We start from the raw sequence: 25111 nt of genomic DNA, 5'->3' as shown, positions 1-25111 counted from the left end.
TCCGGCAGCCAATGGGGAGGCGGCGCGTGACGTCAACGCTGGGCTCGCGAGGCTTCGGCCTGGAGGATTTGCAACATGTCGGGGCTGCTGAAGCTGGACAATGCGCTCAGGACCAAGGTAAGGCCGGCCCGGAACCGGCGCTGCTCCCGCCCCGGGCTCAACACCCCCACAGAGTCAGGGAGAGGCCGCTTCAGGCTCAGACCCCCCACTCTCTCCCGGTACATCCTCCCCCCCCCTCCCAAACCCCAGCCGATGCCCTTGTTTCCCGTCCCCCTCCCAACCGGCTTTAAACACGCGGCTGCTTGACCTCAAACTCCATCCACATGGGCCTGGGTTTTAATTTGCCCTCCTCAACCGCCCCCTCCCTCCCCCCTTTCTCAGCCTCTTCCATGTAGTTCAGGCGGCCTGCTGTCTGTGGGGTGATTGCTGCAGCCCAGAACGCTATTACACTGCTTTTATAATTGATCTAGAATAGCATCACGTTTTATAGTTTGTTCATTTAGTCTATACTCCAACCTACTTACTGTCAACCAACTAAATCTTGACACTTCCATGAGCCACAAGCTTTTGAATTGCATGGCGGTTTGGAGTTCCATTGAAATGGGACCAGGCTTCACTTTTTTCTTCATCATTGTGGTTGCATAATTGGTATTAGCATATTTCTCACCTTTACTCCATCTCTCTACTTTCAGAAGTGTCCTCAAAATATAACTAATAACCCCCACACCCCGCCCCCCCCCCCCCACAAACCCCCATTCTTGCTCAGTGTCAAAACTCAATCTCACAAAAGTACATTAAATCAACAATATAAATCTAAGTTGTTGCCAACACTCATTGCCCAGACACTCAAGGAATCTAGGTTTTGACTTCTTGCTGAGATGGAGTTAACTCCTGCTGGCATTTTGCCCAATATAAATATTCCCTCTGAGTCTAGACAGTGTGTTTCAGGAACAACCTACCCATTTAAGACAGAGATGAGAAATTTTTTCTTTGAGGGTCGTGAGTTTTCGTAATTGTCTTCTTCAAAAGGCGGTGGAAGCAGAGTCTTTGAATATTTTTAAGGCAGAGATTCTTGATAAGCAAAGGGTTGGAAGGTTATCGGGGGGTAGATAGAAATGTGGAGTAATCAGTTTAGCCATGAACTTATTGAATGGTGGAGTACGGTCGAGTGGCCTACTCCTGCACCTAATTTTTACGTTTGTATAGAGATATGAAACATGGTGCATGAATTTAGGAAATTAATTAAGTGCAGGGATGTGGTGGTGAATGATGTGGGAGGTAAGATTGCAAGTTGGAATGTAGGTATGGAGGGGGTGCCAGATGTAAAATGGGACCAGACCAAAGGATATGTTATAATTATTAAGGGTGAGGGAATTGTAAAGCAATTGGGGGATCCAAAGTTAGGAGACAAGATAGTCACGAATAAATCCAGTAAGGAATTCAGGAGAAACTTTGTTTATCCAGAGAATGTTAGAATGTGGAACTTGTTACTGTATGGAGTAGTTACGAATAGCATAGATGCATTTAAGAAGTAAGATGGTAATTACTGAAAGAAACAGAAGGATTTGATGGGATTAGACGAAATAGGGGCAGATGAGGCTTGTATGAAGCATAAACACTAACAAGTCCTTTATGCTGAGTGGCCTGTTTATGTACAGTAAATTCTATGTAATTCTCTAACTTTAAGGCAATTAATTGCAAATGAATGTATATTTGATCCCAGATAATATACTGAATCATTCTCATTTACTTTCAATGTGTAGATTCACTGATACAGTATGATTATTTGTCATGGTGTTTTGTTAGAACAAGGCAGCGTGTCAGGGCAAGTAATTTGTGGTGATGGCTTTTCCTTATTCGCCATTTCTGATTCCCCTGAGTTTTAAAGACTACTCTTTCAAGACTTCAGGCATCATAAACACAAACAAAATTGCTTGAATTGCTTGCATTCCTACTCTAGTCAAAAATAATTAGACTTATATATGTCTTGTTAAAATGTTGGTATGGGTTATGGGTAGTACACAGATGTAACTTGCATACCATGCTTCAAGATGATGGTTCCATTTCTGGATTTTGTGGTAAAGTTCCTATGTTAAATCCTAAATCAGTATTCAAAGAACTGTGCCTGTCGCAAAATTGTAAGACAAAAAAACTTCAACTTAATCCTATAGCTCTAGTTATAATACCAAATCTTCTGCATTAGTGTTTTTGTGTCTCAAATATTTGCATTTGATTCTCGTAAACTGATTGCAGTTTTTCCTCACTTTCAGCATTCTGTTGCTCCAAAACTCAATATATAAATTTGCAGAAGTATTTGATATTCGCAAGTATTTAAACAACTGTTTGGCCATTTAACACTGCCTGTACAAATCACTATAATTTATTAATTGCCCCAGACATTTGTTTTTATTTTAGGGATGTCACATATGTTCACTCTAGGATGAGCACCATCTCCCATATAAAGAATGAACTCTAAACTGTTCTAAAACCCTGAGATGATTAGATTAGATTAGATTAGATGTGTCATACTTATGCCATTATCATGTGTTTTTTATATTGGTGGCAGCTTCTAAGGTACTACATATACTACAGTGATTTTCAAATCTATGGGTGACCCCAAGAAATATTGTTGTATTCCTTGGGATCCATTGCACTCCCTTCTGGAAGATGTTATCAGCAATCCAAAGGAGAGCAATGCATTTATTGTTACTATTCCAGTAGATCCAAAATAGCAAATTGATGCCAGGTCAGGACTGAGAATTAAATATAACAAGTTATAAAGTCTACAGGAAAGATAGGGAAAACGGTAGAGGGGGAGAAGTCACCTTATTGATTAAGGATGTAATCACATCAATGACAGAGAGCATAAATGAGAGTAAAGCAGATAATGCAGATTGTATGGATAGATTGAAAACTAGGGGGAGTTGTGTATAGGCCTCCTGAAGTGGTAGAATATATAAATGCAGAGATTAGATAATCATGGAGCAAAGGCAGCGTGGTTTTAATGGGGAATTTTAACTTTTGTATAGATTGGGGTATGCAGACTAGCATAAAATTACAAAGAGATAATAGGTTAGGCAAATGTATAAAGCTGTCAAATGGATTTCAGTGTAAACAAACGTGAGGTCCTCCACTTTGGACCTAAAAAGGGTAGAAAAGAGTAGTTTCTAAATGGCAAAAAGCTAGAGATAGTGGAGATCCAAAGAGACTTTGGTGTCCATGTACATAGATCATTAAAATCCCATGGACCAGTATAAAAAGTAATCAAAAAGGCCTTTTATACCTAGAGGACTAGAATGCAAGGAGGGAGAAGTTATACTACAGCTGTACAAAGCCCTGGTTAGACCACACCTGGAGTACTGTGAGCAGTTCTGGACAACACCTCTTTAGGAAGGATACATTTGCCTTGGGAGGAAGGCAGTGTAGATTTATCAGAATGATGCCTGGACCTCAAGGATTAAATTACAAGAGATTACACAAAGTGGGGATGTATTCTGTGGAATTGAGAAGAATTAAGTGGTGATTTGGTCAAAGTTTTCAAGATATTAAGGGGAACCAATGGTGTAGATAGAGAGAAAAATTTCCACTCTTTGCAGAGTCTAGAACTAGGGAGCATAGTCAAAAAATTAGAGCCAGGCCTTTCGGGAGTGAAATGAGGAAACATTTCTACATGCACAGGCTGATAGATGTTTGGAACACTCTCTTCTAACAGCAATTGATGTAAGATCTGAGATTGATAGATTTCTGTCAACCAAAGTTATTAAGGGATATGGGACAAAGGCGAGTATATGGGGTTATGTCGCAGATCAGCTCTGATCTCGTTGAATGACAGTACAGGCTTGAGGGACTAAATGGTCTACTAATGTTCCTATGTTCCTTGTCCGAAATCTGATGAAAGATTGAGAGAGATCAGATCTTTTCAGATAGGAACTAGGAACCCCTGTTTGAAAATCTTTGCAATACTGTGACATGTTTTTCAAATTACACTAGTCATAAGATAACACTTTTTTTTCTCTGTTTAGGTTGATGCTTTTAGAGAGCGAATGACTGCTGAAGTAAGTAGCAATTTGGTTTACATTTACCAGGATTAATGTTGAAAACAAAAATTGCAAGTGAAATGGCTATTTATGTCCCTCAATTGTTTTCCCTTTGTCTTTGCATCCAATCAGTACCATTCATTACTCGCTCCCAAGTGAGAAGACGATCAGCTCCCAGGTCTCTTGCCTTAAGCTTCCAATTGGGAAGATGAGCATAGCTATTGATTGACTTTCTCGCTGATTTTATGTATAAGCCCAATTGAGTTTTATTCTGTTAGGGATATTACTGTTGAGATGAATGGCCAGTTTTTGGAGGGGTAAGGAATTGTACAGCTGGTCAGACCCCTGTTCCTTGTGCTGTTTTGTGATTGAGTGAAAAAGGAACATGGGTCACTGTTCTGGCCTTTGGGAGTGTTTGAAAGATACCTGATTCTATAGTCTTGTGGGATCTCGGCAATGCAGCAGAAAGATTTGATTTCTACTCCCACTAGCCTCTTACTTCATTACTGATATCGGCAATGCATTTGTGGAGAAATGTTAACTGGATGCTGGACGCCTCCCAGTGGATTATGGAAAGTTAATGGGTGGTTTGTCCAGACAGTCCAAAGTGCGCCTTGTGACCATTTCAGAACAGCAGTGGTGGCGTACTGGGTTTGGTTGCTCGCCTGTCCGCATGATGGCACATGATCAAAGAATTCTGGGGGTCAAAAAAGACACTTCGTGGCTTTGCCCCTAAAAACAAAACTGACCACATATATTTCATTCTTGGAGGCCTCGTAAGGAGGAGGCTCATTCCTTGCATCTCTGCTAACATCTAGGTAAAGCCTGGCTACCTGACCCGACTACAAGTGTTAGGTTTGGTCGGGGTCGAAATTCCGAATCCAGCATTCTGACTCTGGTCGGGATGGACGATGCTGCTTCTGGGAAGTCACAGGATCAGGCTTACCTGTGATTCCTCACAACTCGAGCTGCAAGAATAGTCTGCTGCCGGAACAGATGAAGGATATTCGTGTCGGGTCAGGTTGGGCGTGAAAAAAATTACAGGACTCGGTTCGGGTTGGCTGTGGTCTGGTCGGGCCTGGGTTTAGTTTTAATTTTATACCCGAGCCAGACTTTACATCTAGGCGCTCGAGGCAAAATTAATTTTCTTCCCAACCATAACTCTTTCTGCGACTGGGTATGGAGAGAATAATTGAAATTTGCAATAACATTATGAATTATAATTTGCAATATTGCTGTATTCAGTTTTCTTTATTCAACATACATGTGGTGCCCTAGGGCACTTGCCTTAATATTTTATGTTCTGTCTGGCAACACTGGCTCAACTGTGGTGCATTAGTTATTCAGCTCATATTTCTGAATTTAAGGAAACAGTCAATTACTTGTGTTTTTCTGATTTACATTTTTCTTTTGCACTTTAGGCAGAAGACTTAGTTGCAAGTTTCTTTCCAAAGAAGTTATTGGAACTAGATGGGTTTCTGAAGGTAAGATGCACAAATATTTAGTGGATATGAATAAGTTATTGACTTAAGGATAAATTCACTAATCCCAGTGGGTAACACTCAAAAGACATGAGTTGGGCATAGGGCTACAATGTTGTGGAGCTGAATCTCTAACACGCACTCACAGCTGGGAATGAGGGATCTGTGAATTTATTGATTTTTGTTGACCTACAATAATGGCCAGCCTTAAATGACGAGTTTGTGTTTTAAATTCCTCCAGTACTTTAAATATTTGTGCATTTTCTGTTAAGTTTTGGAATGATCTTTTCATTGCTTTGTGCTGCAAATAATTGTGCAATAACTTGAGTTAAGCAGGATAACTAACACATGAATGTGTTGAAATAGAAATTTTGGAACTCCTTTCTATGTATGTACAGTATTGTATTAGGGACATTTAAGCGACTCTTGGATAGGTACATGGATGATAGTAGAATGAAGGGTAGGTAGTTAGTTTGATCTTAGAATAGGTTAAAGGTTCGGCACAACATCGTGGGCCTGTACTGTTCTATGTTCTAATGAGCACGAATTTGTAATTAGTGTGTGAAAGTTGAGCCTTTTGACTTTTTTCCTTGAAAGTATCTCATTATCATTTGTAGCCAATACAAATGAATTAGCTTATCACAGAACTTGCACTATTGCCATGTCCACACTAACTGGCTTCATGAATGATGCATTTTATGCTCAATGTGTCTTTTTTTTGTAAATTAACTAAGATATATCCTTTCTAGGAACCCCTCTTGAATATTTCAGATTTGGCTACCATTCATTCAGACCTCAACTTACCTGTGCCAGAACCTATAATGCTGACCAACAGCCACGATGGTTTGGATAGTGCAGTGAGTATTTCAGAAGGAGAGAATGTGTGGGACCTCTCGTTGGGCAATTACTGTCGATGTGAATTGAAGGGAGTAACAATTAACCCTGAAAGCTAGCAAAATTAAGCAACTTGTAATGTTTCAGATATTTTGTGAAGGCAAACCTGAACTCTGGATCTTTTCCAGTGGGCATTTTGTTTTTAAAATAGATTTTTGAATTTACAGCTTAAAAATGTATAGTAGCTTAGAGCCCGCATGGGGAGGTAACAAATTGTCCAGCTTAAATGTTTGCATCATTGCATTTATCTGTCAAGTTCTGACTACACAAAGCTATAAATGTTGGCTGCCTTGCACAACGAGCAAGTCAACATTTAAGTACAGCGCATGTGTTTGTAATGAGAGCGGCTCTTTGTATCGATGTGTACAGCAGTTTAAATGGAAGGGTAGCTTTCTCATGATTTTCACTCCATTGGTGTTTTCAGAAATCATCGTAGAATTCCTTGTGAAGTGCACAATTTAAAGCTTGAGCACTAATGCAGTGCTACTTTTTGGGATAGGAGTTTTATTTTGTAAGATTGTCAGCAATGTAACTCAGTGTGATGCACGGGAATTTTAATGTCATTTTAACCTCATCTCACAAACTGAATCCAATGTCACTTATACTGCACTTTACCCATTTTATATTCATATCCTTGGCATTGGCAACAATTCAGTAACAAATACCGTATTAGATATTTTGTGTTGCCTTTTGAGGATCCCTTTAGAGCTACCTTTTTAGTATTTTTAGCTATCATTGTTCGAAATATGATTTACTGCTACTGGTGGGAGTGGCAGAGGAGCAACAATTGAAGCAATATCCTAAGGGGAACGTGAATAAATAAAACGTACTCTCTGTTACTTCTCAATTGCTCTATCCTCACCTTTTTTGAACTTTTTGGTCATCAGGTGAGCTGAGAATGCTTTTCCACCTTTGGCACAAGAACATTCCTCAGTCAGGTGTAGTGTAGGCTAAAGCTTCCTATTCGCTGCTTCAATAAGTGCCGGAGTGTCAGCTTCAGACCAGCTCCTACTGCTACATTTTTTGTTTCTTACACTAGCCACCCCTTTGGCGACTCTGAGTGGTATTGCCCATTTATGCATGAGCTACTGGCAGTTTTGTGAATTGGATTCATGACTAACGGGAGCTAGATTTTACATTGTCCAGAATCATTTTACTTGGCTATCAGAATGAGAGGGCATTTTGTCCCGTCAGTTGATTGGGTTTGAACCAAAATGTTTGGCACAATTCTAGATCTTCCTGAGTCATTCCTAAAATTTAGTCCTTTGATTTTCTCTTTATCCATAGATACACAGGTACCAACCCACCCCCAGTAGCAGTAGTATTTATTCTAACAGCCAAAATGGATATGCCTTCTCAGTTTAGGAAGGGGTTGTCCCACTAGCTCAGTCTTAACCACCGCCACCAACACCGCACCCTCCTCTCTCTTTTTCCACCCCCCCCCCCCCCCCTCCCCAGAGGAATAGGATGGAAAAACTGCAGGAATGAGCAGAGGAATGCCAAGAAACTGATGAGAAGGAAAGCGAGGAGCATTAGTGGAACATAGTAAAACAAATAAAGGGCAATAAATAAGATAATCCTCTTGCTTTCAAATTACAATCTGCCTCTTGCTCATTTCAATTATCTTCAACTGCTACGCTTCCACTCCTGACTTTTTGTGTCCTTGTATTTTTAGATTATTTTGACATTTGCTTCAGGGCCCCATGCCTTTGCTAACTCTACTTTTTGTTCTCTAGTTATACTTTCCATTTTATCCTTCCCAGATCTTGGAATTTGATTTTAAATATTACTTTAATTTCAGCGCAACATTAAGAAGAGAAAACTGGAAGATGGTGAAAGTAATTGCCCAGGTAAAGGAAACTCCTATGTAATTGGAATTTTTGGTTAATGATTTGTCATCCTTCTTGTGAATTGTTAAACTGAAAAACCAAATGTTGCAACAGTACACAAATTAAAGAGCAATTTCTCAGTCATTCTGACACTTTAAGGGAGTTCCTCAAACTTCTTTGTTTTCCCCACCCTGGAGAATGTCATCAGTTCCTACAGAATTCTATAGCCAATTTCTTTCATTTTAAGATCATGATTCTAATTCAATGATTTTTCGACATGGTTGTGTTTATTCTAAAGTTAAGGGATAATTGTATATATGAGAGCGCGTTAGCAGCTTAACGTATATTTATTGCTTTCTTCTTTAGAGGTTGTAAAATGGTAGCTTATCCATGTAAAGAATGTTGAAAGGGGTAAATATAACAACATCCAGCCTCAAATTGCCCATAAGATCAATGTGTAATAAAAATAGTTTTTTTTTTTGCTAAGTGTAAGGGTCATCCAAGTTGGATTGGTAGAAATTGTATTTGTGCATTAGTGCTGTGGGATTCTAATTTATTTTTGTATCTTAAACGTTATTGTGTTATGATCACTGCTCCAAAGATGCTCACCCATATTTAGCTTCTTTCTTCCCTGTAGGCATACCAACATACTGCTTGAGGAAGGGAGCCTTGCACACATCTTAGGAATCCTGTTCCTTTTTTTTTTCTATGACTCCCTCCCTGTCCCAATCAATTAAGTGGGCAATTAAAATCTCCTAGAATAACTTTGTTCCTACTCATCTCCCTGATCTGTCTTTAGGTTTCTTCGGTTTCTCTCCTACAATTAGGGGTATGTAGTACAATCCTGCTATTTTAACAATCCCTTTTTATCTTTGATCTTTAGCATTATTGACTCTGACTGACTTAATTGAGTACACCAGTCCCCTCTCTAGCATGTCTTCCATCCTTCATTGATATTGGCACTCCTTCTTTCTTTCTTACTACTTTCTTCCCTAAAAATATAATAACTTTTGTTTATTCTTCACTCCCACTGAGCTTGCAGCCAAGTTTCTGTTATCGTTAAGTCCATAATCTTGCTGTAGTATAATTATTATCTAACTCCCCGTTTATTTGCCACACTTTTGACATTATAACGCATGTATTTTATCTTTTATAATGCATATTTAACACTACTCTCTTTGTCGACGCTAACACCCATTCCTTTTTCTTCGTCTTTCTGCTACTTATAACTGGTTGATCTGACTTTTCTCCTTTATTTCCTTTCACGCCTTCTACATGCTATCCCTTTCAGGAAATTCTTTTCAATTTGTGATATCATCCTCATCTATTTCTGCCACCTTTGCTTGCTCCTTCTGGAAATGTTTATTTCTCCTGCTTTCTCCCCCCCCCCCCCCCCCCCCCCACCTCCTTCTCAGTTTAAATGACTCTTCATTTTCCTATTCGTCCATTATGCCAGTTCTTCTGTTCAGATGTAGCTCCTCCATCTGGAATAGCTTCCTTCGTCCTCTGGACTGGCGTTAAAACAGAAATCCTCTTCCTGACACCAAGGGCTGAATTTTCCCAGCCCCCTGGTGACAGGCTTGGAGGCGAGGGCATCAGGAAAAAAGGGGGGAGTCATATTGGGACAGCTGCCTGCCACCTGGGCAGTTTCCCAGGGCCAACCTAGGAAACAGATGAGGTGCCTGCTCAACACAGGTGGGCAGGCAGTTTACATACTTGAGGCCCCCAATTGAGGAGGATTTAGTGCCACTAACATTTTGCCAGTGGCAGAGTGCAGCCCACCACCCCCCCCCCCCCCCCCACTCTCCTGTGTGCAAAGGCCGCCAGCTCCATGCAAGTAGCCTCCTTGTGGTAGGCCAGGGACCATCGGAGCCACTAGCTCAGTGCTCCAAAGAGGTGGCTGCTGGCAGGAAGGGCCTCATCTGCAGCCCAAATGCTTCCACCGGAGGGGGTTTTCCCTGCAATCTGAGGGCCCATCAAATTGGCCCTTTTGAAATTTTCATTTCCGAGGCACCTGCATCTTGAGGCACCCTCACTGCCTCAGCAGTGCCCACCTTCCCCACCTCAGCAGTGCCCACTTTCCCCCAGAGAGAGGATGCTGAGGCTCTAGAGCTGCTGGTCCTCTGATTGGGCTGGCAGCATTGATGGCCCAGGATGGCAAGCCCAGAGGTGCCAAATTAGGACGCAGTCTCTGGGAATATTGCCTCACCTCATTCCCGGCAAGAGCGGGCTTGGGACTCCCACTTTGTCCCAACGCGGGGGTCCCAAAGCCCGTGAGAAAATCCAGCCCCAAATCTTTGAGTTCCCGATGCGAGCACGTGACTGGACAAATAACCACCCTTGAAGCTTCCTGTTGCACAGTTGATTCTGTGTTTGTGTAACTTAAGGGCCTCTAAGTTTCCTGAGCTTAATTTGTTTGTGTAATTTTTACTAATGATATTGACTGTTTATTCCACTTACAGCAGCATTCTGGTCCGTGTAATATTTTTGTTTGTAATCTTGTCCATTTGTTTAAACATTTATGGCCTTGTTCTGAGACTACAGTGCGTAGTGAGATTTTCCTTTTCTCCCCCTCCCCCCCCCCCATGGTGGTGACAGTTACTTGAATAGGGTTCCACGAGCGATCGCAGCCCTCCAGTAATTGGCCATTCTCTGTGTGTGAACATATATAGTGATGACCGCAACCTAGTCAGATGTGGTGGGTGTTGTAATTGTGGTTTTCATCTGGTACCCGCACAACCAAGTTTCACACCTCGAGTCACTGAATTACAGTCTTGAATGAAATTAAATGACTGGATAGCCCTCATTCTAGTCCTAGGATGCTTTGTGCCAATGACATCATCCCAACAATTTGACTGCTACAAACAATAAATAAATTGCCTCTTAAGTGTATCCTAATGAGGTTTAGGAAAACAGTTTAGTTTCTAAGACCCAGGGCTGGATTTTACCAGCCCTCCAATGTCGGGGGTGGGGGGAACGGCCCGGAAAATACTTACAGGAGAGGCCCGCCTTGACTCCCGCATTTTACCGGTGGCAGCGGGGCCTCCATGCTGCCCGCGTCCCCCCACCACTGCCGCACAACGGCAGAGACTTCATTCGAGTTGTGAAATTAATTCAAATAGATGTAAATGAACTTACCTGGGCAGCCACCCCACACCGATATTCCAGCTGGTGCCTGGAAGTCCAGCGTCTTCCGATCCCTGTTTGGGGATCCGAGGTGAGACACTGGTGGAGGAGGGGGGGAGTGGGGGGTGGGAGAGTGTAATTCTCAGGGCATGGGGAGCAGGGAAAACTCTTTTGGTGGGGAGTATGGTGGGAATGGGTTAAGGTTTAAAGCTATTGAAGGTCGGGGGTGGGGGAAGTTTGGGATCTGCATAACAGTGTTTTGTGGGGAGGGGTGGGCAATTAATAAATCGATTCTTCCTTGGGGGTAAGGGGAGTGAAAATGTAATTCCATCTGTAACTGCACTTTTCACATTCTTTGCCTTTAAAACTGTAAATTCACCTGAAGGGCTCGAAACCCTTTAAAAATGGCGCCTATGCTGTGGCTCCGGATGCCATTGCCAGGAATGGAGTGGCTGCCCCCGCTACTTCATCGGGGGCGGCTGTTCCGCCCCCTCCATTTAAATGAACCCCCGTGCGAAGTATCACGGGGGCTCAGCGGCAGCTGCTTTGCACGGGCAGACCGTCAACTTCAAACCGCGCCACCACGATTTCCGACATGCTCATAAAATTCAGCCCCCAGTCTGGGAAAACAATGGGAACATGTTTTCACCGTTTAAAGGTGGCTGAATATTAGATCTTTCCCCTCATTGAAAGAAAATCTTTTTGTGGGGGGAAAGGAGTCTTCGTGTCAGGCCAAGTTTTAATGCCAGTTACGTAATTCAGACCTCCAAGCAGTGAAGTGGCTATGTGCAAACATCTTGACATGTTTATGCAGCAATTGTATGCGGATTACATTTTAGAAAGGAATTTTGCTTTCCAACTCCAAATATTATTTTGCAAAGACTATTGTATAATGGCTCTCTGAGCTGCTGAAGTTCCCTGTCTGAAGATGTATGGATTGTTTATACAATCATTTTCGTATAATGAAATTGTTTAGCTCTATACATTATGCCTGCTTGAGCCAGACCGTAGCCTGTATGATCTACTGCACTTTGCAGTTGTGTAATGTTGACATCTTCATTGGGGAGAGTGAGTGAGTGAGTTGGTAGCTAGACTTAAGGTGGGTGAGGAGATTTTGAAGTCTAGTAGTACTATCAAATTACATAATTAATTTTGACAAGATAAATGTCAAATATGTTCTAAAAATTAAATTGAAGGATTAATGTAAAAAATGAGTCGTCATTATAAATTTGCTCCTGCATTATCATCCATATTTGGATTTGGTTCTTTGGGATGAGAATATGATTTGTCGACACAAGGCCTAAATGATCTATTATGGGAACTGTGAGTCCCATTTCTTGTAATAACATTTGACTTTATGACCATGATTAATTAGGCAGTTTTCTAGCTAAGGATCATATGAGTAATGTTGGCTAGATACATACAACATTAGAGATTAGATATTCCATATGACCAGAAAAATAGTGATTCAGACTTAGAAAGTTCCAAGGGTCGACTGGGTCGGTTTAAACAACAGGAGCTTGTGTTTATGTAGAAAAATGCATCTCGAGGCACCTCAGAGATGTAAGACAAAAAATACGCACTGAGCCAAACAGGATGATATTTGGAATAAAGAAGACAAAAATAGAGTCATAGAGAGATACAAAACCGAAATAAGCCCTTCGGCCCAACGAGTCCGCGCCAACCATCAGCCACCCATTTTTATACTAATCCTACATTAATCCCATTTTCCCTCTCACATCCCCACCTTCCCTCAATGCTCCTACCATCTAACTATGCTAGGGGCAATTTTTATAATGGCCAATTTACCTATCAACCTGCAAGTCTGTGGCATGTGGGAGGAAACCAGAGCACCCGGAGAAGACCCACGCAGTCACAGGGAGAACTTGCAAACTTCGCACAGGCAGTACCCAAAACCGAACCCGGGTCGCTGGAGCTGTGAGGCTGCGGTGCTCGCCACTGTGCCGTCTATAACGTTGGAAATGCTCAGCGGATTAGCAGCAACCATGGGGAGGGAAACAGCATTAATGTTTCCGGTTGATGACCTTTCATCATCCATTCATTAGGAGGAGTGACCAAACCTTCTGTTGGAGAGGTGGGCTTTACCATCACAGTTTTGGAGGTGATCATTTGTGACTTTTTTGGTTTCAGTGCTGTGATAGGGGTAGAAACTTGGTGGAGAGATACAATCAGAGTTGTGGGAAAGAGTTGCACATTTTCATATCTGCAACCCAGCTTTTGAAGGCAACTCGGATTAATCCAGTTCCTCGTGGGTGCCAGTACAAACCACAGATTTCCTACAGATTCACAATCTCAATGAAACTGCAAGAGAATTGAGTTTGGGCAATCAAAGATTCTCAAATGGAGTAGGCACTGCTCCTGTTAACATAAAGCATTTGAGCAGAGCTAAGGAAGCCTTGCTTTGGGTCTAGTGTTTGTCTCACAGGAGTATTTTCTGCTAGAAACCAGAAAAACATATAATTTCCAAGCAATGATATCCCTTGCCTTGAGAAATCCAGAAGAGTTGTCAAAAATGTACTTTTTAAAAATAATGGACACAAGGCTACAGAAAAAATTGGGAAAGAACTGAAGAGTGTGACAAGACATCAGGAGTGTTTCAATGAAATTTTGAAGTACTTTGTTAAAAAGCACTATTTGACTGTCCTTTTCTAATGTAATTTCTTTTATTGAATTTGGTCATTTTGTCTGTCACTGTGCAGTCTTAACTAAATCCCTACAGTAAATTCAGCAAAGGTTGCTCACATTTCTGATTTAGTCATTAGTTGTCTGGGATACAGACTGTACAGATGAAGCTAATTGCTGTAACTCTTGAGAGCTAAAAGTGCAAAATGCTGGAAACGTTCAATAAATCTGTCAGGTGTCAAGCTGTCTTTGGCATTAGGACTATTCTGGTAAAAGTCTAATGCTCAATGTTAACCTGTCTCAACATGTTCTCAGATGCTGTTGGATTTGGTGTCTATTTCCAGCATGTTTTTACTTTTGGGAGTTGGCAACTTTGCTGCCAGAGTTACAACACTGCAATAATTTTTTTTAAATGCATTAAGTAAAATAGTTTAGAATTTCTATTTAAGTGCACAATACACCCTGATTTTTCCCTGCTTGTTCAGATGGTCTTGTTAAATTTTGCAATTACAGGTACAAAGGTGTTTGTAATTCCAAATGGAATGCTGAAGAGCAACCAGCAGCTGGTTGAGATGATTGAGAAAATAAAACCAGAAATCAGGACACTTATGGAAAAGTGCAATACAGTAAGTGACCTATTTTGCAACTGTAATCTTGAGTACAGCTTGGGCACTGTGCAGGTGCCGGACTGTTTATTCCAAAATTTGATTGTGGCATGGTGCTGCACTTCTGCCTTCAGATGAACACAAGCACAGCCCCACTAGGACCAACTTGCCGTTACAGTGAGAAATTCCACCATCCTCAGCTGGTCTGTCTGTGGAGAAAAGATATTGTCGACGTCCAGAGAAGTGAAAGCAAAAAAGACCTTCTGTACCATTTCCTCATTGGCATATTTAAGAACCACTATAGAAAAGTAATTGGAGCTTGGCCAACACATGCTTCACCTAATTTTTCATGCATTTTGCAGAAGTGTCCTGCAAGTGTTTCAGGACCATTCTTTACAAATGAGACCATAACGTGGTCGAAACTGCCATTCTCGCGACAACCCTCCAGCATATATCTGGAAACTGTATTGCTAGAGGTCAAACGCAGAGCTGATATAAACAGGTACGCACTAAATATGATGGAGTAGCTGGTATTGTCCTGCCTCAGGCAATCGGAAGTGAATATTCAGAGTTGTTTCACCAGCAGATTCTTGCTCTTCATTCAGAATATCATGACCTAACTCGGTCTTTTACATCTCCTAAAACATTGCTCACCCGGATGAGATACTTACAGGGTAATTGACAGCAAGGTATTCTACCCCAGTAAGGAGTCGACAGCTGCAGGAACGGAGAGGGGAGAAATAAAAGGGGACCAAGTAAATAATCCCCAAGGTAAATAAAAATATTGCCACGTGTCCTGCCGCATTCATAGAATTGTGCTCCCTCTAGGGATGCAGAAGAAAAGTGGATAATAGGAGAGGTCGAAGTGCAGGGGAAAAGGTCCATTCAATATGGATTCAGGTTGAGCAGTCTAAAGCTAAAATGGGTAGGGTATGCCATTGTTTTCCCTCTCTTTACCTCATCAATAATACATTGCAAATCCTGATGCATAGTTGCTCTCCATTGACTATACGGCATGACGTCCAGGTGTATTAAAAAATAAATAGAGAAGTCTGAAAAGAATGCTCAGCTTGAGACCCATTCTGCTAAAAGGTGGTCATATCCAGTGCTCCATACCTTTATGCATACCCTGAGGAACCCATCTCAACCTGTGGAGCAATGGATTTGTCTCAATCCAGTCCTACCCCTTTAAACAAAAAGTGATTTGTCATTTAGGAGAAATGATTATAAACTGCTTTTTAACTATCCGATGCCTCTGGTAAAGAATATTAATGCATATGTTTGAATTTAGTCCAGATATCTTGCACATAAGTCACATAAGTCTGAACTCTGCATAAACAATTTGAAGCGTGTATTTAAGTAGCTGAAGGTGTTCTTGATGAACATTAGTATTAACATTTAGAATACTAAGGAGCAAAATTCATTAAATTGGCTGTGAAAAAATCTCATGCCTTAGTCCTTTCCATATTTCTAGCTAAAGAAATCAAAGACTGCTTATTGGCAAATAGTCAGTAAGCAAAGCCAAGAGAACATTTTTAGGCCTTCCTTCGTTCTCCCATATGGGATTGCTGTGTGCTGGGAGGAAAAATATCTACTCCAGATGCGAGAGCTTAACTTTGTTTATATTGTTATTTAGAGCAATCTACATTTCTTGTAAATGTGGGTTGTGCAGCTGTATAATTCTTTCTTTTGAATATGCTCTAGGTTAAAATGTGGGTTCAGCTATTGATACCAAGGATAGAAGATGGCAACAACTTTGGTGTTTCTATTCAGGTAATACTTTTCATCATGTGTAGTATTTTTATAGACTTACACCCACTTATTTTCTGCACCCTTAAATTTATTTTGCATTTTGGGATAATTTTTTTTCTGCGGATTAAGCTGAGAGTTGTCAGCTGGAGTCGGAGTGCCTTTCTACTTGAGCCGCACATCAGCATCGCGCACTCTCAACTCATGCTATGTGACCGGATGCAGGATAAACCTCCCTGTACTCAACCATAGCTGCAGCTGAATAAGAGTACTGCCTACTGTACTCAGATTACCATGCCAGTTGTTGAATTGTGCACAGTTTTGTTCTGTGGAATTGCAGCTCTGCCAAGAATGGAGTTGAGATTGTCCAGGCTCATTTCACACGAGCTTTTTTGGTAGCAAGGGTGCGACAGCCTTCATCTCAGCCTGGACTCAAACTCAAACTGGTCCCAAATTTGAAAAGGCAGGCTGGTACTGAACTCCATCATATGGTCATTTCCTCAGCTTTCCCTGTCTTGTCATACTAAGAAAACAAAGGGGTGATAGGACAGCTAATTGTATTGCACAGGCTTATTTTGCAAATAGTACTTTATCCACGTGTATGTGTTCTGTTTTAAGGTATAGCTGAATATGTGCATGTATATTACATTTTTAATAGTGCAGTTCCATTTCTGCTATTCATAGCTGGGCGTGCCCCCTTGGTTTTTCGTGACTTCACTTATTGCATTACATTTATTCCTTTAAACATCGAGCAATACAAAGTGCTTCCCCCAGAAACATTAGAAAAACTGTAACATTTCTTAGTTATTTAATTGTATGAAGAGACACACAAACCCTCCATATTACATCCTGACTCGAGCAGATCTGTTTCTGACTGACTGCCATTCATTTTAAGTCTGAACTGGCAACTTTTCTTGCTCTTCGATGCCAGTCTTGGTATTGAGCATTAAAGTTAAGTGTAGAGTTAGCCACGGCTCAAGTCCTATGTGGGAAGTCTCACTAAGGTTGCGATGGACTTAAGAATATCACTATTCATGTAGGCTTTTTTTTAATCATGTGTTCTCAGAGGAGGGTTACTTGAGATTAAAAGCACTTTGCTCTTTCACCAACGCCGCCCTACCCCACTATAGAGTTACCCATCAACTTGCACGCCATATCATTGTAATGGAATTCAAAGGAACAGTGGGCAGAATAAATGGCCAAGTCCAGTATGAAATGGAGATTTTCTCAGAATAAATCAATGATGACTCTGCCTTTAGTACAACATTAGATAATCTGAACAAAGATTCAAACTTGGCAAGCCAAGTTTAAATGTTTTGCACAAACTTTGCAGCCATAATGTCGTAACATTTGCTCAATGATTTTTGTTTTCCCTTCCTCCCTTCCCCCTCCCAAAACATGCAATACAATTAAAAGGAAGAAACTGTTGCAGAACTTCGAACTGTTGAAAGTGAAGCCGCTTCATACTTGGATCAGATCTCCAGGTAAGCACCAATATTGATGTGTAAATCATTATTTGGGTTTATATTTTAGCTGGAACCTTTTAGAGCACAAACTTAAATAAAATGTATTCTGTTTAAAATTTTCACTTTTTAATTCTTTCTAAAGCTACAAAGCAAGAGGATATTATGTTGATTAACAGGATATAACTCGTATAATACTTGAATTTTGTGGATGTAAATAATGCTCAGCTTTCTGTTTCGACAAGCCAGCAAAACCTGAATTAAAACAAACTGTATATTTGTGGCTTTCCAGATACTACATTACGAGAGCAAAATTGGTGTCCAAAGTAGCTAAGTATCCCCATGTGGTAAGTGGTAATGAAACTATATTTTAACATGTAAGCATATTTGTCATCAAAATTAACAATGTTATGTCTGCAATGAAGTGCACGCAGAGACAGTTAGTTGGTCAGCTGGTCTCTATAACAAAACCCTACAACATTGCAAATGGGTAATCACGCTTTTTTTCTAGACATACAAAAATGTTTTGAACTCAACGCTATGGCTAATGAGTGATATGCTATATTTTATTCAAACGTTACAACTGAAATCAATGGTGATCCATGTGTACGCTGATGGCACCCAGCCCTACCTCACCACCGCCTTCCTCCACCCCTCCATTGTCTTGAAATTGTCAGACTGCTTATCCGATATCCAAAATTTTTTCCAATAAAATATTGGCACGGCTAAAGTCTTCAGTCCCTGCCACAACTTCTGTTCCCTCGCCACCGATTCCATCCCTTTCCCTGGCAACTGTTTGAGGCTGAACTAGACTGTTCGCAACCTTGGTGTCATATTTGACTCCAAGATTTCCTTTCAACAACATATCTGCGCCGTCACCAAGACCACCTATTTCCACCTCGGTAACGTCGCCCATTTCAGCCCCTGCCTCAGCTCTTCTGCTGCTGAAACCCTTATCTGTGCCTTTTGTTACCTCCAGACTTGACAATTCCAACACATTCCTGGCTGTTCTCCCTCATCCTACCCTCCGTAAACTTGAGGTCGTTCAAAAGTCTGCTGTTCATGTCCTAACTCTCACCAAATGCCATTCACCGATCGCCCCTATACTCGCTGCCCTACATTGGCTCCCTGGCAAGCAACATCTTGATTTAAAAATTCTCATCCTTGTTTTCAAATCCCTTCATGGCCTGGACCCTCCCAGCTCTGATCTCCTCCAGCCCTACAACCCTCTGGGGTATCTGTGCTCCTCTAATTCCAGCCTCTTGAGCATCCCCAATTTTAATCACTCCACCATTGGTGGCTGTGCCTTCTGCTGCCTTGGCCCTAAGCTCTAGAATTCTCTCCCTAAACCTCGCTGCCCTCTACCTCTTTTTCCTTCTTTAAGACACACCTTAAAACCTACCTCTTTCATTAAGCTTTTGGTCAACATCCCTAATATCTCCTATTTGGCTCAGTGTCATATTTTAAGTGCCTTGGGACGTTTTATTACATTAAAGTTGCTATATAAATTCAAGTTGTTGTTTTAAAATGGAGAGAGAAGAAAGGTCTATTTTATTAATGTATTTTAAAACAAATCTTCTAGGGTAGTGATAATTAGAATTCAGTGTAATAATTCAGTGCCAGAGAGCAAAAAGACAGAAGTTCATCTGTTTGACTTTTTGCAAGTTTCTAACCTTGGCCAGTCGGTCTGGGGTTCCGCTAAGTGCCACTTAAATATAAGTTTCAGTGCCAAGTGGAAATCTAAAGACTAAATTAATAGTCTGGGAGAATGAGGTATGTGGTCTAAAAAGGAAAGAAAGTAATTTCTAAATAAAGGTGATCAAAGGTAGATTGAAGCTTTAATTGCTTGTGATCAGAGGCAATTGAACAGAATCTTTAAATAAAAAATGGTAATTCTATTAGTCACAAATGATAAGTACAGTTCAGAATTAAGTAATGCATTTTGTAAGATGACTGAATTACTCAGCACTGATATTCCTTCTCTTAACTAACTCATTATAAAATCCCTATTAGATCGGAAGTAATTTGTGCACTTTTGTTTGCCTCCAGACTGGGTACAAATCTAGCCCGGGTTAATTGAGAGGGGATATTCAGAACTAAGGTGGAATGAATTAAGACAGTCTCCACTTTGTTCCCACTGGTTGAGTGTCCACTGCAGTCCGACTGTGGGCAATCACAATGTTGTTCAGAAGTTGAATCACATTGTCCAAACAGCCAAAAATATACTACTTCAAATCTAATCCATGCAATACTTGACTTGAGAATTTTGATACATGAAATGCAAATGTAATTTTTTTTTTTAAATATAACTCTGCGGGACTACAAAATTCACCAAAAAACAGTGCCACGGTTATTTTGTTCTATTTACTTTCATCCCTAACTGAACAGATCTACATGCTGCCATATATATTCCTGAACTGCATGTAATACTTAATGTTATCTGCCTTGTGTTAAAGGCTGGTATATTTTTTTCTTGTGATGGCATTTTTGAATTTCTCAAGCAACACTAAGACTGGCACAATAGGTTTTATGGTGGAAATTTGATGACCCTTTTGGCCTCTCCTCTCAAACTATACTCCTGTGGGGTCTAGCTTCTTTGCCAGATATCTTCCAACACGTCGCCCATGTCTTCACTCTATCAGTGAGTGTAAATAGTGAGTGTTGATGAGCTATTCAGCTATAATGGTGAGGGCGGAGTGCAGGTGAACATCACCACTGAGCAAACTTTCAGTCCTCACATTAGACACTTTCCAATCAGGAGATTAAAGTTGATATTCTCTCTCTGGCCTACGAATACTAAAGCCAATTGCAGTGTCACTTTTGCCAAGCCAGCTGAAATCAGCTAATTCAAGATATTAAGAAGGGTGGATAGCTTTCGGTGCTGGATACTTGAGGATTAATCAGTGTGCAGTGTTGTTTGGAGAAAAAAAACTGGAGCAATAATTTACCCATTTCGGTTTTTAGGAAGATTATCGCCGCACAGTGTCTGAAATTGACGAAAAGGAATACATCAGCCTTCGATTAATTGTTTCTGAACTAAGAAATCAATATGTAAGTATAAGTCCTGTCTCAATCTTTAATGGCACTTTTAGATTTTGAAGACACAAGCTGTGTTTTCAGAAGTACTATAGTTTTAGCGTGACAGTGATCTCTTGTTTTTTCACCTCCTCGCCCACTTTTTTTAAAAAAATGACATTTCTCCAAAAAGGACAATGTGTGTTGCTGCATAATAGCTTTTTTCCTGGACTTCCTCTGGACATGCCCTGATGTGGACTGTGTGCACTGCTTTCGGAGTGGAGAGTGGGAATTTGTCCTGTGGATAATTGCAGGTGCAGATCAGTGTTCCAGTTCTCCATGGTGCAGGATGTTGGGAGGTCCAGTATGCGTTTCCATTTCTCCTAATATAGAAACCCATGTATATCGACTTACATCATGATATTGGTTAAAGAGCACTAAATGCCTACATTGAGAGTCTGACTTTATGAACTTTTTGAATGCATTGCTAACACTAATGTTCCTCCTCTTGATCAAGTTATAAAATCATATGGATATTAATGTGCAATGATCTTTTGTTTTATGGCGTGGGTCCATATTTAATCCAGACTGATTGACTGGATGCATATTCCTTCTCTGGTTAACAACTGAAGTGAAAGGGGCAGTTTCAGTCCAATTCCTAGCAGTGATCAATCCACTGCAATCTGAATGTGAGCAGTTCCGAGGACGAGTGGTATGGGACATCGTGAATTCATATTGCCATGGTGCAAGGTGGCTCCCAACAAATGTTGGGGAAAAGTCATTGTTGAGGGCAATATAGAATAAGCCTGGCTTCTCATCTGATCCATGCATGGCAGCGTTGATGACATTTAAGCGCAAAGTGAAAACTATTTTTTTTAATCACTGCCTATTGCTAATGACCAACTGTGGCTCTCCTGAGAGTGAGAGAAATAAGCTGGTCTCTTGGGGTTAAGATGGCTTCAGACCACATGCCTGCCCGTGGGAATTTGGAACCAAGAACCTAGTTTAGCCACTTAGATTCTGTAACGTAATACCCAAGCTGCCAATAGACTAATCACTGTGGCTCAACAGTCATTCCTGATATGTTAAACCTGTTGGGATTCCTTCCAATGATTTTCAGATAACCATGCAAACTATTGTCCTAGCCGGTAGGATGGTGCTGGCTGGGTAAGCAATCGGAAGTTTACCGATTCTATGTTGATGTGCTACATGATGTTAACTGGTTAAACTCCAGCAATTACCTCACTACACTAAGGCATGGTGTATCACTTGTGCTTAAGCAATCTGGCCTTGGGTAAATGAAGTGAAGAATGCGCACTCCAAATTGGGCAAACGGCAACTATCTGTATAGATTTCTCAGTAGCTTGGTTTGGAGGCTCCTAAATATAGTGATTTTACTGCATTTTAGATATCCAACTAACTGGGAAGGCGGGGGTGGGATCTCTCTTCCTTACAACCTAGCAAGTCCAACTGTGAAGTCAGAAGCATAGAAATTCATCTCGGGCGGTGACACAAAACAGGTGGTGTCAGATCGGCTGCCCATTGTGTGCTACTGTCGGACAACCTCTACCCGAGTGTTTGTTTTTCGCCAGCTCTCTTAATTCCATCCTTAATCTCCATCCCATTCTTTCCAAAATATTGTTACGAAATTGTCCATTTTCATAAATGAAAATGCAAAATGCTGGAAACACTCAGCAGGTCTAGCAGCGTCTGTGGAGAGAGAAATAGTTAAATTTCAGGTCGATGACCTCTCGCTCTTCTGACGAAACATTCTGATGTTTCAGCGACCTAAAACGTTGACTCTGTTCCTCACTCTGCAGACGCTGCCAGACCTGCTGAGGATTTCCAGCATCCGTGGTAATTTGCTTTTGCATTCATGTCAAAGTAATTTGGTTTAGAAATTTTGTTGAGTGCATAAAATGAGGAAAGAGCTGTGGAAAGATTATTTCACCTTTTTGCTCCTAAAATTAGTAAGTTGGTTCTTTTATTGTCCTGTCGCACAATGTACGTTTTGATGCTATTCCGTTGAGAGTAGCCTCACTCTGCTGGCTGTGAATAAACTGAAAGGTCATGTACCATAGAGGTTTTTTGGTCTGATCAAATCTGCTGGTGTCAAATTGCACAGAGCTTGAGTTTGAGTATGGGGACAGCATTTTGTTTTGTTGCAGAGTTGTACTTGCGAAGTTCCCTTACATCACATTCTGTGAATAATGCAGATTGGGCTTTAGAATTTGCTCAGTCATATATTGTTCAGGTTTTTTTTTTAGAAAACTAGATATTAAAAGATTCAAGTGCAGTTTTGGCTGATTTATTCTCCAAAACAAGGTCATGTAAAGCAACTTTCTGTGCATAGCTCAGAAGAGGAAAGGCAGCGAGAAGTCCTTGTATCCAAAAATGTGAGCCGCTTGCAGTTTCTGATAATCTGCAGCTTTGTTCAGTTGAATGAGCAAAAGAGCACTCTAATGGTAAGTCACATTTTTGGGTTATACAGATTTCTCGATGGGGGGAGTTATAGAATTTCCTGGACATTAAAGATCTCAGAATTGCTATACCATCCAGTTGGTGGGATACATTTGTAATTTCTCTGTACGAGTGAATTCCTGATGCACCGTGCCCAGCAGATGCCAAATGTTTTCTGGGCAAAGCAGCATGATTGTTGGTCCAGGCTGTTTTTGCTCATGTGAGGCACAGTGGCGCAGTGGTTGGCACCGCAGCCTCACAGCTCCAGGGACCCGGGTTCAATTCTGGCTACTGCCTGTGCGGAGTTTGCAAGTTCTCCCTGTGACCACGTGGGTTTTCGCCGGGTGCTCCAGTTTCCTCCCACAGCCAAAGACTTGCAGGTGATAGATAAATTGGCCATTGTAAATTGTCCCTAGTGTAGGTAGGTGGTAGTGAATATGGGATTACTGTAGGGTTAGTATAAATAGGTGGTTGTTGGTCAGCACAGACTCGGTGGGCCGAAGGGCCTGTTTCAGTGCTGTATCTCTAAATAAAATAAAATAAAAACACATGGGCAGAGGCCTGAGAATACCCTGTAGGGCACAAAAACTCTTTAAAGCATTCTGGCTTTTTTTTTTGTACATGATGGTGAGCTACTTAGTACAGATGGCTTTCCTTTTTCCAACAACCAAGGTCATTGGTCAGGTAGATTACGGTCAGATGTTAACTTTGGTCCATTCTGCCGCAGTATGCCTTAACTTAAAACTCGGAAGAAGACTCCTGCTTCATTGGTGTGAATTATTCAACTTCTCTCACTGACTGGCCTTTAGGCATTATCAAGACTGCCAGCTTGTGATTGCATTCTGTTCAAAGCCTGTTATGTTGTAACTGTGCAAATTCATGTTGGTGGCTGTGTGACAAGCGCTCACCCAGCAACCTAGGTTTGATTTGAATCCAGGTTCCATAGATGCAAAGATACTAACTTACTGCTTACACTGTCGCCAGAGAAGAATAACATTATAAATTTAAAACATTGCATTTTTCCCCCCAACAGGTTACATTACATGACATGATCATCAAAAATATTGAGAAAATCAAAAGACCCAGGAACAGCAACACAGATGCACTGTACTAACATGTTTGCTTTGTGAATTGGTATCTGACCTTTGTAACCCCAAATATAAGACCGTGATTGCCTTGGCTTTGTTTCGTGAGATTGGTCTTGTCGAGATGGAACGAATTGGATTGAAAAATGAAGCACAGAGTTCGTTGCATTTTAGTGAAATAGCTGAAAAAGGATTCCCATTCATCTTTTATTTTTGTGATGTATAGAGGTTTTTAATCCTCAGGAATTCTTTCCCATTTTGCTTGACAAATCCCTTTGTAATGTACAGTATTAGTGATCTTAGCAAAGAATTCTGTTCAGAAGCAAGTTTTATTTCAAAATATGGTATTTTTCCATTTCTTTCACAGCCTTCATTAAAAACAACTTGCGGTTCATGAAAGATGTACAAAATATCCTGTAAATTTGAACGATTAGACATGTACAACTTTTACATACAGGAAAACACCCACAAAACATCAGCCACATGTTTGCAGGCTGCAAATTGTACAAAGGAGCACCTATTGCACCATGTTTTATGTTGCACATACTTACTGTTCCCTTCCCTAAACACCTGCGAACATTTTTTTTTAAGTATTTGAAAATGTTCTTTTAAAATAAAAAAAAGTTGTGCTGTATGCCTAGTGTGAGCCTCCATAGTGGGGATAAATGAAGTTATAAATTATACGTAAATTACGTATTGCTATGATTTTTCTAATGACCTAAAT

General features: G+C 40.9%; 1 protein-coding gene across 2 annotated transcripts; it reads left to right on the top strand.

The window, feature by feature from the left end:
* The first annotated feature begins 14 nt into the window (after positions 1-14).
* On the top strand, positions 15-24453 carry psme3 (proteasome activator subunit 3). Of its 2 annotated transcripts, XM_068013401.1 has the most exons (12): positions 15-117; positions 4023-4055; positions 5459-5521; positions 6268-6375; positions 8214-8262; positions 14524-14636; positions 16320-16388; positions 17781-17848; positions 18120-18174; positions 20792-20878; positions 23196-23307; positions 24336-24453. In XM_068013401.1, the coding sequence occupies exons 1-11, from the start codon at positions 76-78 to the stop codon at positions 23286-23288; spliced, it is 780 nt and encodes a 259-aa protein (XP_067869502.1). In that variant the 5' UTR covers positions 15-75; the 3' UTR covers positions 23289-23307; positions 24336-24453. The 2 variants fall into 2 exon arrangements, with proteins under 2 accessions (XP_067869502.1, XP_067869503.1); XM_068013402.1 differs by lacking the exon at positions 23196-23307 and having other exon boundaries at positions 17-117.
* The last annotated feature ends 658 nt before the right edge of the window (positions 24454-25111 follow it).

The sequence above is a fragment of the Heterodontus francisci genome, chromosome 33 (genome assembly GCF_036365525.1).
Source record: "Heterodontus francisci isolate sHetFra1 chromosome 33, sHetFra1.hap1, whole genome shotgun sequence".
NCBI classification, from domain to species: Eukaryota; Metazoa; Chordata; class Chondrichthyes; order Heterodontiformes; family Heterodontidae; genus Heterodontus; species Heterodontus francisci.
The sequence above is the reverse complement of the archived record's forward strand: the minus strand, read 5'-3'. Positions and strand labels throughout refer to the sequence as shown.